Source organism: Hydra vulgaris, chromosome 04 (genome assembly GCF_038396675.1).
Source record: "Hydra vulgaris chromosome 04, alternate assembly HydraT2T_AEP".
NCBI lineage: Eukaryota > Metazoa > Cnidaria > Hydrozoa > Anthoathecata > Hydridae > Hydra > Hydra vulgaris.
The window spans coordinates 42666339-42684390 of NC_088923.1; the positions used below are offsets into that span (position 1 = coordinate 42666339).

The 18052-nt window shown below is 26.9% G+C and overlaps 1 protein-coding gene across 1 annotated transcript in view; it reads right to left on the reverse strand.

The window, feature by feature from the left end:
- Nucleotides 1-305: 305 nt before the first annotated feature.
- Nucleotides 306-18052, reverse strand: part of LOC100207309 (dnaJ homolog subfamily B member 12) — a 55599-nt gene continuing 37852 nt past the window's right edge. Inside the window, exons 9-10 of the mRNA XM_065796396.1 lie at nucleotides 8672-8786; nucleotides 306-767 (exon numbers count right to left, since the gene is read on the reverse strand). Of these exons, the coding sequence (XP_065652468.1) occupies nucleotides 655-767; nucleotides 8672-8786 (228 nt within the window). The 3' untranslated portion in view covers nucleotides 306-654. The remainder of the gene's footprint in view (nucleotides 768-8671; nucleotides 8787-18052) is intronic.

An 18052-nucleotide genomic window follows, 5' to 3' on the forward strand; every position in this document is an offset into this window, starting at 1 on the left:
ACAATCAGGTTTGTACAAGAAATACATTCAGGTTTGTACAAGAGGGAGAAGGGGTTCTAAATTAGTGGTTTTACTGCGTACGTACTTTATTGATGTCCATAGTAAGTACTTTATGGATATAAACCCAGTACGTACTTTATGGATATAAACTAAGTTTTTTTCTTTTTTTCCGATATAAAACTAAAAATTCTAATTAACTTTTTAAATATCTTGATTGCTTTTTAAAAAAGGAACACAATAAGAGATTTTACGGGAAATATTATATCATGCTCTATACATGCTTAATGGGAGATAGTACCATGATATAGGAGATAGTACCATGTTTGAATTTATTAAACAGTCACTAAAAAAAGTGGAACAAAAAATTATAAATATACAACAAAAATGAGCTATAAAAAAATTTAAAACATAAAATTATAAAATTAATTTATGTAATCATAAATATTTAGGAATTGTAGTTCACGTTGTATAATGTAAGTTCAATATTGTATTCACATATTCATCTTTTATTCAACATTTCAGATATGTGTTCACTCTTTGCTCGGCTATGCTGACTTGAATATCATTAGAGAGTCTTATAACATAGCCTTAACGAATAGCAGTTATCATTTTGAAAAATGACGCACTAATAACATTTTAAAGGGCTAGGTTTTACTAAGCTGACGAAATTTCTTGAAGGCGATTACATGAATCAAGCTGATACGATTGAGCACGTCTCTTTATATCATTATTTCCCCATATTTGAGCCTGGTAATAAAGTTCTGCTTCTATGATTGAAAAATAAACAAAATAATTTATAATATTTTTTAAATATATTTTCGTTCAAATAAATTAATAAAATTGTTAAAACACTAATGTGAAATTTAAAACTTGGAAATACTTAGTTTGAATAATTGCTCAGACTAGCAAAAATAATATTATTAATAGTAATAAATATTCTCAAAACAACAAAAAATATTTAAGAACAACCTTTTAAGTCTATCACAAAAAAACAAATAAATATAAAAAATGAATATAAAAAAATTAATAAAATAAATAAATATAAAAAATAAATTTAAAAAATTAGTTGCTTTTATTAGCAAACAATCCATTATTTCCACCAATTAATTAAAAAAAATTATATAAATTTAAAAATTAAAAAATATCAATTTTTTTAAATTTTTTTTTTTTTTTTTTTGTGCATAACAAAAAGTACATTTTGATAAAAATTCATAACAAACCTAATAAAAATATTCAAGGGTACAAAGGTGACAACGCAGATTTTTCTTAATAAAAGTCGTACTTATATAGTTGATATTATGTTTTAAAATGAAACCAACTGAAACATGAGTAGAAGATAAGCGAAAAAAAAAAAAAAATAGTATAAAGAAAACTGATTTACTTTAACATGTTATTAAAAGCTTTTTATTTCGAATCTCGTCTACCTTTTGGTAGTCATACAAATATACGAAAGCCCATTATGTTTATGTTCCACTGTCTCAGATATCACTTCACCATATCTTTTATGCACTGATAAAATTGTTTACCCTATTCTTCATTTACATCAAGATCAAAAAGTTTGTGGAGGCAAACTCATGGATTATAAGACAAATAAAAGTTGAACTTATCTTTAATTTTATTTACTATTAGTTCTTGGTTAGATACTTTCACATTGCCCAAAAAATTAAACTTTTTTGAAAAAGTTCAAGTTAACGGTAGTTTTCTGTGGCGAAATTTGACGCAGAATTTGATTCTGGAAAGAAATTGCCGGTAGCATGACAATTTAGATTACAAAATGCAACTTTTTTAATGATAGCCGCTAAAAATAGCCACTGCCTCAAACTTCAAGTACTGAAGCCACAACCATGCCCTCTAATATCTCTTTTTACAGGATTTCAAGGTTGCTGAAATTCTGCAGTCATTTAATACAAAGTAACAGTAAAAAGTCCAGATTATCACGATATTGGGCACAAGCCCAATATCGTGATAATCTGGACTTTTTACTGTTAAAAACGATGAGGCGCCAATACAATATCTGATCAACGATTTGAAATCCAACTCACAAACCAACTGAATGAACTAAGAATTCTGCAAGCTGTTTAAAAACCATATACTCAAACCACTTTAATAATCAATATCATCAATCACATGAACAAACATTTTTTAACTGTCGAATCAATATGTCTATAATTTGAGCCAATTCCAAGTAATTCCATTGTAGAAAAAAATATCTCACCTATTTCAGCATACACTTCTGAACAGAGAATAAACCAATCATTCTGTATATAAACTGATATGGCTAGTACAAGTTTGTTCAAGTTTTTGTCCAAAGTTTTTTTAAAAAAGTCTTGGATTTATTGTCTCCTGGTTACAAACTCTTTTGCTATTTCACTAATGCGCCCAAAGTGATTAGAAACAAAACCTCTGAACCTGCAATGTTCAATATTTTAAAGATCCATCTTGTCTTTGTATTCTGTCTATAAGGATAAGGAGTGACTTGCATGACTTGGCAAGAGTAAGTTGGCTATGGCAATTTGTCCAAGAGTGTGTAATGAAGTTGATGGAGACATGAATGATTTCTGTCCTCAACACCTAGGTTTTTTAACTTTATGCTACAATCTCCAGAGCAGTCTGACATCCAAAAATCTACAGCACTTTTTACTTTATCTACAGGTTGCCAACACAACAAGACAGTATAGCTTGAATTTGTAGACTACCGCACCATCAGATCTTGAATGAGAAGTATTCTCAATATTTCTCATGGTTAATGTTCTCTGCTCTCTGGCTGGACCATTAATTGTAATGCGGTCTGCCTTGATATCGTACAACTTGTGGCCAGCACCTTTGTTCGTACTGTCTAAGCCAATGATAACAACATTACTAGCATCTTTATTGAGAAGATAATTTGGCACTATCAGGAGATTGAGGTAAGACACTTCTTCCAAATATCTGTCTATAGTCCTTGCTGAGGACTATAGATAATGTAGATGAGATCTTTAGTATCGGTAGTCTAGTGTCTGCAACTGTGCTCTTTCTAATTCATACGAGTCTGACCCAGAATCACTCAATTCTTTACCTAGCCAATTAGAATTAATTGTCCATTTCTGACCAAAGATGATGTTAGCAGTTTTTGCGATGATACTAAGCCACCGCAACTGATTATGTGGTCACATAAACACTGGATTGTGCATCTTATTATTCATTTATCCAAACATTTACAACTAGTTCTTACTGGAATCTTTATGAACATGTCTCCTGGACTGGGTTGTTTCACGAATCTTTTTTAGGGCATCCTTATACTGCAGACTTCTGCATGCTTTTTCCTACTTACTGGTTTCCTCCATAGCCTTTCGCTTTTTCTCATTTGACTGATGTCTTTCCTTGTCTCTGTTCACATGTAATTCCATTTCCATGAAACTGTCATTTCCATGAAATTGCCAAGTAAGCCTCGTAGCAATTATCACAATGGAATGCCTTGTCTTTATCTGTCAATATAATGCCACACAAATCTTTTAATTTCCGTTGCTATGCCACATCATTTGTTTTGATGTTGTAAGCTCTGCTCGCTATACGCACGTTGAAACCTTAAGCTTTCTGTTTCCTTGTTGAATCTGCTTTATCTATTAACTCGTTTTCTTATAACTTGAATTTTTATGTTATTTACCCAAAGTCATGAAAGTTTGGTATTCATCTCTTATCTTCTTGGCTATGTTTTGTTGACACAGCGGATAGACGTTCATTGATAACAAGTTGTTGGACAGTTCCTGCACCTCTATTATGCTTGCATCATTATATAAGAAAACTTAAGAACCAGGTCTCACTGAACACAGGTGTATTATCTATCCAATGTGCACCACTAAGAAACTTGGATTTATTGATGCATGTCAATACGTTCTGGTACACTACTCCCACAATTTTATGAGTTACAGTATTGCTTTTAGTTTTGACTGAACTATCTGTGTTCTTTGGTATGGTGGATAGGTGTGCGTCAAGACCAAAAATGAAAAATCAGCTCTAAAACAATGGGCTTTTATAGCAAAATGAACATGCTGCTGTTCTCGTAGGTATCCATTCAGTCACTTAAGTAGGTTATTTATACCAGACTGAACATGCTGCTGGTCACATTTCCCAAATATTCCTGCGACATGTTTGGTTCCTGACCTCAAACGCTATTGAACACACAAATTTCTGTAATATTTGGCTCCAGAACTGAAGAAAGCATATAAAATGATATATTACATGCGTATGTTTGCAGAAAAATATTTTTTCACCAATATTTGGCAGCCATTTTGAATAAAAAGCAAATTTCTAACAAAAATCGCAGTTACAGAACAAAATTTCTTCCATATTTAAATTCAGTGTAACATTTTGTTTTAGAAACAGCTCATTATAAAAAAACTTTGAAATTTGCCCAACAATATAAAAAAATTCACTTAACAAAGTGTTAAAGGGATCCCGAACCTCCGACACATGTTGTCTTCATATTAAAGAGAATGATAAAAAAAATTGTTTAGGCCAAATTTTTTTGATTAAAACAAAGGAGTAAATCCATACCAAAATATACTAACTATTTTATTTTAGTCCAACTCACCTTCTCCGTTTTGTAATAGGCCAAAAAGTCAGCATATTATACGCGCTTGAATTATCAAGTCTGTCAATTGCGGTGTATATTATGCTTTTTGGCCTTCAACAAAACAGAGAAGGCAAGCTTCAACTAAAATTAAAAAATTAGTTTTTCTTGGTATACATTTATTCTTTTGTTTTAATCAAAAAAATTTAGCCCAATTTTTCCATCATTCTTTTTAATATGAACACAACATGTCTCGGAGGTTTGGGATCTCTTTAAGAGATTTTATAACCATAATTAGAGAGTGAACTAAAAGCTTAAACATTTATAACTAACCATTTAATTGTTAACCTATATTAGTAACATATTTCCAACATAATAAGATGTAAATAACTAAAAAATTATTATTTTTTTATATGAGAAATATGTTGCTAACTTTTTATTACTTTTTTTCGAACTAAACAATAAAAAACAGGTAAAATTATTGAAAATGTTTTTTCATCTTTGATCTGTATTGGATATAATATAATAACAATATTTTTGGTCTGTGTTGATTATAATATAATTATTATATATATTTATTATATATATATATATATATAAATATATATATATATATAAATATATATATATATAAATATATATATATATATATATATATATATATATATATATATATATATATATATATATATATATATATATATATATATATATATATATATATATATATATATATTCTTTGAAAGTCATTTTCTTGTTATACGTTAAAATATGGGTAGAATTCAATAAATACGGCTGCCTATAAACTTTTTTTAAAATATATATATATTTTTTAATAATATATAATTATTTCGATATTTCGTGATCAGCGTCATCAGGTATAATAAATAAAATAGTTACAAAGAAATCGTTATAGTAAAAGCAAACCATTAAAAGGATAACACTAAAAAGCCAAAATATAATACAAAAAATTTTCTCAAATAACTGACGTCAGCAGATTTTATTAAAAAATGGCCCCCAGGTTTTAGCTGTCAGGTTATCACCGTCATCCCGATTGAGAACCACATCACCATTTCTCAACTCCTGTCGAACCCCAGCTTTGCTTATTTCGAGTGACTCTCTGCTTATTTCGAGTGACTCTCTGATTTTCCGAGTTCGATATTCTGGGGCTACAGATAATGTTTTGGGGTGCAACCAATCAAACTTACCATGGCATCAGAGTCTGTTGAATAATTAGCATTCAGAGTCTGTTGAATAATTTTAACAAGATAATCAGATGTTTCATAAGGTGGTGTGTTAATTGTTGATACAACGGGGCGCATTGGGTAATCTTTTTCTGATTTGTGAGCTTTAATCATTCCGTAAATCCTTGGTGGGTTACAATCTGATGGATACATTTTAAAGTATGTATTTGTGTCTAGCTTACCTTCTTTTCTTAATTTGCACAATTGTCTATGAAATTTAGTAGTCAATGTGGATGTTGGATCATAATCAATAATTTTGCTATTTTTTATTTGTTCTTCTAATTTGAGAGATGCATCATTTTGGTTTAATAATGCGAAACCTGTGCCTTTATCGAAAAGGTATACCTTAATACTAGAATTTTTTTAAATTTGTTTATGGAAAGACGTTGTTGCTTAGTTATATTATCTTTTAATTTTAATTTTAGTGAATTTGTTAAAATTTGTGAACAGTTTTGTCGTAGAGTTTCTGCCTGTTTTGGTTTTTTAAGTTTTTCAAGTTGTAAAGCGCAAGTTTCGATATTAGTTATAATATCCATATAAGGAATTTTTTTCTGCAGTGGTACAAAATTTGGACCTAAATTGAGTAGCTCAGTTGTTGATTTATCCAGGGTAACATTAGTTAAATTGAGTATAGCAGGTTTAATAACTTGATTGGGAGGATCAAAAGTATTTTTTATAATCGGTGTAATTTGTAATTTATAATATTTTTCCGTTTTTTTCTTAATATAATGGTAATTTTTTGATTTGTTGGTTAAAATTATTCAACCGACTCTGAACAAAAATAAAAGTAGACTTATGAATTCTAATAGTTTTGTAAATGAAGCTTAGCAATGGATAATAGATCCTAACAAAGTTCAAGTTTCATTTGATATAGTCAATTTATATCCATCCATACCCATTGACGAAGCAATTCTGGTTATTATTGATATATTGAACGCTGACATTGATGACTTAAAAACTCAAACTAAACTTACTCTTGCAGACATTCACCAATTAATTGAACTTTCATTAAGTATATGCTATTTTTTATATGAAAACAATATCCGAGTAATACCTAATTCAGGTTCTATAGGTTTATCTTTAATGGTTGTTATGGTGGAAGCGTTTTTACAAAATATAGAAAGAAAGGCCCTTAACATAGCAAGTGTTTATACATCCGAACCAAAAACTTACAAGAGATATGTAGATGATTGTCACGCTCGCTTCACTTCAATAAAACAACAACAAATGTTCCTGAACATCCTTAATAAACAACATCCTGCCATAAAATACACAGTGGAACTTGAAAACGACCTCAAACATCAATTTCCTAGATATTAAAATTACGAACACAGGCTCTGGAGCTTATGAATTTCAAATACATCGGAAAGAAGCTATTACAAATGTTCAACTTAAACCTAACTCGAACATTAATCCTAACATTATTATTGGCGTTTTCAAAGGATTTTTATGTCGTGCAAAAAGAATTTGTTCTCAAAAACACCTTCAAAAAGAAATTGATTTTCTAATAGACATATTTGATTGAAAATGGCCACGACAAGAACATTCTAAATAATATTACTAAAGACTATTTAAAAAACGGTTCAAAAAACACCATATGTCAACCATTAGATACCCAACCCTTTATAAAACTACCTTGGATACCAATTGTTGGTCCAAAACTTCGTAAAGAATTTCGAAAACAAAACATAAAGGTTATTTTCACATCAACTCCCAATTTAAAAAACATTTTTTGCAACAATAAAACTAGACTACCACTAAACACAAACCCTGGCGTATACCAGCTTAAATGTTCATGCGGTTCGATTTACATTGGTGAAACTAAAAAGAAGGTGATATCGAGATGTATTGAACACCAGAAAAACAGCTTAAAAGAAAAATGGTCCAGTTTGAGTGCAACTGAACATTCCAAAACATGCCATGGTAAGTTTGATTGGTTGCATCCCAAAACATTATTTGTAGCCCCAGAATATCGAACTCGAAAAATCAGAGAGTCACTCGAAATAAGCAAAGCTAGGGTTCGACAGGAGTTGAGAAATGGTGATGTGGTTCTCAATCGGGATGACGGTGATAACGTGACAACTAAAACCTGGGGGCCATTTTTTAATAAAATCTGCTGACGTCAGTTATTTGAGAAAATTTTTTGTATTATATTTTGGCTTTTTAGTGTTATCTTTTTAATGGTTTGCTTTTACTATAACGATTTCTTTGTAACTATTTTATTTATTATACCTGATGACGCTAATCACGATAGATCAGCGAAATATCGAAATAATTATATATTATTAAAAAATATATATATATTTAAAAAAAAGTTTATACGTATTTATTGAATTCTACCCATATATATATATATATATATATATATATATATATATATATATATATATATATATATATATATATATATATATATATATATATATATATATGTATATATATTATTAAATAATATTTCTGGTCTATGTTGATTATAATAAAATAATAATACTTCTGGTCTGTGTTGATTATAATATAATCATATTTTTAGATATAACAATTTGCAAATTATACAATGATTATTCAAAACTGTGTGAAAATTTATAATTTGAAAAAACTATTTTTCTCTAGGAACAGCAAATAAAACTATTTATTCTATTCAACAAATCAAGAATATTCAACTGTTTAAATTTTTTTTTAATACTTCTAATGAAACTTTTTTTAAATTTATTTTATGCTTGAGGTATGAAACACTTTAAATAACTGTTCCCTTCTGTGTATTGATTAAATTTTATTCTATTATATAATAAAAAAAAGTTTTACAAAAATATTAAAAACTTTATTCTTGTTTAATTTAAAGAAAGCAACTTTAAAACAGGTAAAATAAATATTAACTTACGATATTGTCTTTCTTTGTGACATCTGACACGAAGAGTATCAATGTAATCAGATTCAATTTTATAACTTAGCTCATCAAAACTTTTATCTGACATGTCTACTTTGAACTTGGGATCCTGTATAATTAAATCAATATAAATATATATATAAACAAAAATTGACATGCATATATATATATATATATATATATATATATATATATATATATATATATATATATATAACTATATATATATATATATATATATATAACTATATATATATATATATATATATATATATATATATATATATATATATATATATATATATATATATATATATATATAACTATATATATATATATATACTATATATAGTATATATATATATATATATATATATATATATATATATATATATATATATATATATATATATATATATATATATATATATATTATGGGCTTATTTTAAAGCATTATACGTAGAGGGATTTACATATGCTTTAAGCAATTTTAGGTAAGCAATTTAAAACTTAAAAAGTGACTTTTTGTCACTTTTTAAGTTTTAAATTACACTATAAGCAGTAAGACAAAAGAAGTAATTAATTTAAAAAAAAGTTACATTAACAATTGAATGACATTTATGTAAAAATATTTGTTACAAAAGTTTGAGTGACAGTTGTTTGATAAGTTTGAAATGTTTAATACAAGCGCCATTTACTAATGAAAAAAACTCAAATAAAATTAAAAGTTTATTTTTATTTTATTGTAATGATTGAATTTTTAAGCTTTCTGATAAAAAATATATGATTTAATTTAAAACTAGTTTAATAAACTTTATTTTGATAAAAAATATATATATAATTTAATTTAGATTTTAAAAATATATAATTTAATTTTGATTTAACAATATATTTAGGTTTATTAAAATTAAAGTTAATGCTTGGGTTTAACTTAACTGTCAAATTTGTTTAAAAATATTACTAAATATTGTTCAATTATTAAATTTCATTTGTTCTTTAAAAAAATTTGGTTCATTTTTTACACAATTTTTTCTTCAGTTTTCCTAAACATTTTTTTTTTAATCAAAATTAAATTTTAAGTAAATGGCTGCATCAAAAATTGCAGCGATTATTTTTTAATATACGATATATACAGAGATATAATTTTAATAATAAAACAATAAACTAATAAACTTTTAATAAATAAAGTAACTAAATTAACATCATTTTTTTATTTGTTGCTTGCTAATTGTTTTTAAATAAATAATCATTTGTAGTTGCAAATCCGCAATTAGAAATTTAAGAAATAATCATTTTAAAAATTTAACATATTTTATTTCATTTATGCTAATGTTGAGAAAAGAAAGAAAATTGTTAATAGCAAACATTTAAAAAATGCAATATTAAACTTAATTATCTAATATTTAAAAAAAATAAAATAAACATTCCCTTATAGTAAAAATAAAAAAAGCCATTAAATAACATTTAACTCGTTTTGCAGTAATTAATATTATTGCAGTAATTTAAAAAGTTTATGTCTTTAAAAAATAAAAAAATAAAGAGAATTTTATAACGTCAAATTCACATTACGCTATTACGTTTTTTATTTAAAACAAGGCCCGCATATAAAAACATCATTATGATCAACATGATCGTCATAATCGTCATTGCCATCATGATCACCATCATTATCATCATGATTATGATCATCATGATGATGATGATGATGATCATCGTCAGGCTTTAGGTTTCATCATCATCATCATCCTCATCATCATCATCATCATCATCATCATCATCATCATCATCATCATCATCATCATCATCATCATCATCACCATCATTATCATCATCATTATCATCATCATCATCTTCAAGCTTTCCTTATTTATGCTGTTTCTCTAATATAAACAATCTAGAGCATTTTCTTTTTCTTAACTAAAGCTCATTTATACAATATGTAAGGCACTCTCTTCAATTTATCTTACTAGTTCCTTTACTACTTAATCCTAAAGCTGCTACCTCTCCACATGCTAATACCTAAATCACTTTAATCTTCTCTAACAAACGTTACTTGATACAAGGTTCTTTACTAATCTGTCCTTATAACTCTTACCCATCTTTATGTTTTCCTTTTATATACAACCTACAAATATTTAAGTCTTCAGTTAACCATTTCCTTGCTTTTAAACCCCATCCTTTATTTTAAACCAACTCATAACATAATATATATCTATATATATATATATATACAGATATATATATATATATAGATATATATATATATATATATATATATATATATATATATATATATATATATATATATATATATATATATATATATAGATATATATATATATATAGATATATATATCAGGCCTTGTTTTAAAGTGTTATGCATTGAGCGATTTTGGTTAAGCAACTTTTTATCATTTTTTAACTTTTAAATTATTCTATAGGCGGTAAAATAAAAGAAGTAATTAATTTTTAAAAAAATCGCAATAACTTTTAAATGTTGATTATGTAAAAATATTTGTTACAAAAGTTTGATTCGCAATTATGTTAGATAGATATAAGTAGGATTGCCAGATGTCCGGCAAATAAAGACATGTCCTCCTTTGTTATCCTTTGTCCTCTGTCTGGCAGGCAAAGCTGAACATATTTAAAATGTCCATCTTTTTTCATATTTTTTGTGTGTTTTTTTTAATGTATATTTCCATATTTAAACTTAGCTATTCTTAAAAAAATAACTAAGTTTAAATATGGTTAAAAAAAAAAAGTTAGAACATAGTTTCATTCCATTTAAAACTGTTCTCAAAACTGTATAATTTTTTAAAGTTCTTTTTTTGTTCTATAGAGCGGCAGAAGAATTTCAAAACTTAAGAAAGTATAAATCTTTTTTAATTAAAATGTTTTAAACTCAGCACATTTTGCTTTCATCATTTTTCGCTTATGCTCTTATAGCAACAACAATTGAGTTGCAACTTTCTTTATAAAAATGACTTCAATTTCTACCAAAAGAAAATGCAATTTCTCAACCACTATGAAAAATAAGTTTTTGTGCTTAAGGGGCACAGCGAGAATAAGGCTTATGCTTTCATGCTTAAGGGGCGCAGGAAGGGCACAAAAGGAATGAGGCCTATGCTTTCATGCTTAAGGAACACAACAAGAATGAATTATGATTACTTTTTAACGATTTATGATACTTGTCTGTTACTAACCAAGTAGCTACTGACTTAAAGCGCCATGTTAAAAGTCATGAAAACCTAATCAAAGTCGTCAAATAAGTTGATGGTTTTTTTCAACCTTGAAATCAAGATATTGCAGAAAAATCACGCGGCTGAAGCAATTTTTGCATTTCATATAACATTTTCTGATATAACATTAGCGGATGTTATACTTTGTTGTTTATTCTCATCTGGTATCAGTACCGTGGCTAGAGCGTTGGAGCCTCGACCTTCCCACCATAAAAAAGTCATTAACACCCCAAAATCTTAAAAAGCTTCTGTTTTAAGGTAAAATTAAGTATGTCCTCCTTTGTCCTCCTTTTGACATTTCCGTATCCTTCTTTAGGCAACTGTGTATCTGGCAACCTTAGATATAAGCGCTATTTACTAATAAAAAAAATTCAGATAAAATTAAACATTTATTTTTATTTTGTTTTTATTTTATTGTAATGATTGATTTTTTTTGCTTGAAAAATGCAATTACTTTAAGCCTGAAGCAAAGGTCATAATAATATATTTTAATTCTGATGAAAAATATACGATTTAATTTAAAACTAATTAAAAATATATAATTTTATTATGATAAGAAAATAAAATAATTTAATTTAGATTTAAAAAAATATATATTTAAGTTTATTTAAATTAAAGTTAATGCTTGAGTTTAACTTAACTGTCAAATCCGCAATTAGAAATTTAAGAAATAATCATTTAAAAATTCAAAAATTTAACATATTTTAATTCATTTATGCAAATGTCGAGTAAAGAAAGAAATTTGTTAATGTCAAACATATTTTTTAATGTAATATTAAATTAAACTATTTAATATTAAAAAAGTATATAAATATACCCTTATAGTAAAAATAAAAAAGAAGTTAAATAATATTTAACACGTTTTGCAGTAATTAATATTATTGCAGTTATTTAAAAAGTTTATGTCTTTAAAAAATAAAAAAATAAAGAGAATTTTATGACATCAAATATCGTGTTAAGCTAATATATTAAGCATTTTTAATTTAAAACAAGACCTGATATAAATTTCAAAAATAATATTTAATTTGGAAAAATTTTAACTTATTTAACAAAATTGTCATAAAAATACATAAAAAATGCATTTTTTTGTTTTTTGTTAAAAAACGTAATTTTTTATGTAATAAACCAAAAATAACAATTCTATATTTGAAATCTATATTATTTTTGAAATTTTTATATAATTTCGCTTAATTTGAGTACCAGGTTGACATATTAAAAAAAAAAATTTTTTTGAAAATATTGGGGACCCAATAAATATTCGAGGGTCTTGAGGCCCTTAAAATATTTTTTATTCAAAAAAATTTTAAATCTAGTGTTTTTGTATCAGATAAAACACATTAAGGGGGTCTCCACATATATTTTTCAAAAATGTTGTTTAGGGACACCCTAATATATATATATATATATATATATATTATATATATATATATATATATATATATATATATATATATATATAAACATAAGAGACTTTTATCGTAAAAAAAGTCTATTTTAATAACAATTTGGCAAGTTCAAAACAATTAAATTAAGCAGAAGTACTTTATGCTTTATCATTTTTTTAAAAACCACAATAATAATGACTAGAAAGCTTTTTTTAATTAATAGTGTTTTTGTTTTTATTTTATTAAAATATATTTTTAAAACATGCGCGGAGTGTTGCTACATTGATTTTCTTATAGCCTACTGCTACAAGGGAGTGCTGCTACATCCACTGAGAGATTGGTTTGGACAAGCAATCTATCATTTTAAAAAAAATTGTTTAAGTTTTTAAACTTTTTCTGGTCTGTTTTGTTAGCGTTCTCTTTAAAACTACAGTTTATGGAAGAAACTTTTTGACTACCATATATATATATATATATATATATATATATATATATATATATATATATATATATATATATATATATATATATATATATATATATATATATATATATATATATATATATATATATATATATATATATATATATTTATATATATACATAAATATATATATATATATACATATATATAAATATATATATATATATATATACATATATATAAAATAGTGCTTCCAATACCAGTAGTACGATACCGGAATACCGGTATTACTTGACTTTTTCAAGTACCCAAATATCCGTATTGGTTTGGCTCAATACCGGTATTAAAAATATATGTAGAGGGTTGTGATATAGCAGATGCGATCGCCTTCTTTACGTTAAACACACAATGTTTGAACGTTTCTTAAAATTGAAAAATTGCTTGCAATTCACTGATTGACTTAGAGTCCAAAGTTGAGGAAACTGATAAGGAGTTCGATGCAATGTTAGCTGTAAATTCATGTCTTGTGTCAGTAAAACTGGCTGTGGAAACATTGTGCCGAAATGATGCAACACTGTTGTTAACTGATACAACATTTTCATGATAGATAACTTTGGAAAAACCGATTTAGCTGTAAAGTTGAAAGCTATGTTGGTGTGACGATTTAGTGAGCAACGTACATCTTTTCCCAGCATTTAACATTTTCTGCACAAGAGTCATCAAAGTTACAAGAATTTGGATCCAGCGCTATCTATTAAGCACCTTAGCAAATTTACCATTGTAAATACCATTGCTCAACTGAAAGATCAGCTCAATCAAAAAGCGTTTAATCCCTCCCTTCCACCAGCGTTTCTTCCGATATTGATTCTGTTGACAACGCTGTAAACTTGTCATTGAAAGAAAAGCTTGACTTTGTAATTTTGAAAAATAAAAAATGTAACAACAAAGGAAGATTTAACGCTTCAAATAATTCATCAAAAGTTATATGTATTGAGATGGCAGTTTTCGAAATCGTGGTATATATTTGCAAAATTCCTACCAATATTTGAGAACTGCGTAGCCAACAAGAGTCAAATCAGAGCATGGATTTTCAGCAAGTGGCAACATTATCACAAAATTAGATCATCTCTTGAGGGTGACACTCTGAATGCCTTATGTTTCTTAAAGACATATTTTACGAAGGAGAAAAAAGCAAAAAATTAAAAAGTCAGTAATTTTGATATGAAATAAATAAGCTTATTGTAAATATATATATATATATATATATATAAAAACTTAAACAATTTTTTTTTAAATGATAGATTGCTTGTCCAAACCAATCTCTCAGTGGATGTAGCAGCACTCCCTTGTAGCAGCAGGCTATAAGAAAATCGATGTAGCAACACTCCGCGCATGTTTTAAAAATATATTTTAATAAAATAAAAAACAAAAACACTATTAATTAAAAAAAGCTTTCTAGTCATTATTATTGTGGTTTTTTAAAAAACGATAAAACATAAAGTACTTCTGCTTAATTTAATTGTTGTGATATATATATATATATATATATATATATATATATATATATATATATATATATATATATATATATATATATATATATATATATATATATATATATATATATATATATGTTTCTCTATGCTGCTTTTAAAAACCATTCCGGAGAAAAGTCTTTTTCAACTTTAAAAAAGATGAAGAATTGCTTTAGGTCTAGTAGTGGAATGCTTGTAGGCTCTAGCCGTTCTTCAAATTGAAAAGGTTTTTCTAAAAAAAAAACTTTTTCAATTAAAGAAAGAAAAAAAAAAATTTCAATTTAAAATTTTTCAATTGTAATTTTCTAAAGGTGTTACTGATCAATATGCTGATTAAAAAAGTTGGTTAAGTTTATTATTTTAAAACAATTGTTTTTTTGGTTTTCCTTCCTAAACATTTTTTTATTATCCAAAATTCAATATAACAGCTGCATCAAAAATTTGTACAAAACGTAATTTAAACTTTTTTTTTTATAACGCAAGTTAAGTCGCAGCAATTATTTTTTAGTAAATGATATATACAGCCATATAATCTTAATAAATGATGTTTGGAAAAATAATCTTTTTACAACAAAATTGTTAATAAAATAATAAACTTTTAATAAAGTAAATAAATGAAGGTTTTTTATTTGTTACTCACTTTTTTAAATTAAAAAATTATTTACAAATCGTAGTTGCTAAGCCACAATTACAACTTCCTCCTCTCCATCACATTAGCTTGCTCTCTCCCTTTACCGGTCATAGAGCCCACATTCAATGTACCAAATTTAACCTCCACCTTCCTGCTCATCCTCCTCTCTTTCAGCTTCAGAGCTCTCTTCCCCCCTTTCCTCCTCCTCTTTTTCCTTGTCCCAACAGTAGCCCAATTTCCACTAATGCCCTGTTGGGCAACAGCACTAGAGGCGGTCATTGTTATCCCGGGCCCCGACCGATCCGGTATAAAATTCCTATTGTTGATCCGCATCATTTGATTTGGCGCAGTTTTTACACCAAATGCCCTTCCTGACGCAACCCTCCCTATTTATCCGGGCATGGGACCGGCACTACAATACTCTGGTGTGTGCATCCTAGTGGCTAGGTTTGCCCATTTTAGTACTTATTACTATTTGTAAATATTGTTGATGTAAAAACTTTATTTGGAATATATTTGATTTGATTTGTTAGAAATTAATTAAATTATAATTATATTATCATGATGTATCTTATATATAGGTGATGTTTCAGCAACTTATATTATCATGATGTATCTTATATATAGGTGATGTTTCAGCAACTTTTGCCGTTGAAATGCAAATGTTTGAAATGCAAATAATCATAGATGTACAATTTTTTTACATACAATTTAGAAATACAGAAGTGACTAAATTTCAGTTTATTTTATTGTTGCAACACTCGGGGGTAATAAAAATGGTTTGAAAATTAAAAAAAAAATTTATAAAATATAATATAATTACAAAAGTTGTGACCGTTAAATAACAACAAAAGTTTTGATGTCATCTTTATAATGGTTTCTTTTATTTAAATATGAAAAAAATAAAGTCCAAAAATTTTTTTTAACATATTGTCCATTGTCCAAACTCATACCACTGTACATTCGAGAACATTGATGTTTTTGTATCTCCAAGGCTTCACAGACTTTTCTTTCAAATTTTCTATCCTCAACTTTAAGTGTTTCCCATTCTTTGTCCTCATTGGAATTTACTTTATGCAAAGATAATGCAGATTGGTTTAACTTGCCTTCAGTCAAAAATTTTTGGTGTTTTGATTCACCGACACTTTGGAGCATTTGCACTTAATTAAATAGGTTCCTGGTAGGCTGTTGCGTGATAATTTTGATTTATTTTTAGATGTTAATAGTGCTTTTAGGTGAGCATTTGATTTAAAAACAATTCTGTAGCCAGCTTTTCTGAATATTCTTCTAAGTCTGGGAGATATTATTGGTATCCATGGTAAAGAAATTGTAGGATGGTTATTAGAGTTTGATAGAATTTTATTTTTATTTGCTAAACGTTTTTTTCGAACCTGAAAAGCAATATCTTTAAGCATTTTTTCATTGTACCCATTTTCAGTAAACACTTTAATTAAAAAATTTATCTCATCTTTTAAATGATTTTTGCTGCATATTGAGTATGCTCTGCGTATGTATCCATTGAATATTGCTTTTAAAATTTTGGGATCGTGATTAGAATGAGGTTTGGTTTGGATATTGGTTATAGTATACTTCCTGTAAACCTAAACTCATATTTTCCTTGTGTATTATTAATAACAGTTATATCCAGAAAGTCAAGTATCTTATTTTTGTTTTCAACTTCAATAGTATATTTTAATTAAGGATGTTGTCTGTTAAGGATTGTTTGGAACTGTTCCGCTTGCTTTAAGTTAGAAAAACTAGTGTGGCTATCATCTACACATCTATGAAAGAATTTAATATTGATTGAAGGAATCATTGTCATTGCCATTATTACCTTTTCATCATGGTATTGTAAAAACTATTCAGCCAAAACAGCCAAAAGGCAATCCAATTGGGCCTGAATTCTCTAACTCATGAATCTCACTGTTCCGAATAAAAGATGATATAGTTTTCTGGTTTCACCAGTACCAGATTTAATCGAAGTGGGAACAAAGAATTTGCAATACAGACATATATTTGGCAAGTAAATGCTCCCATCTTTTAGGTAGATTTATTAAAGTTTTTGGGCGTGCAAAGAAAAACACTATTGTCAGAAATTAAATAATAGGAATGTAAAAATAAAAATTTTATTTCTATTTTTATTTATTTATATAATTTAATA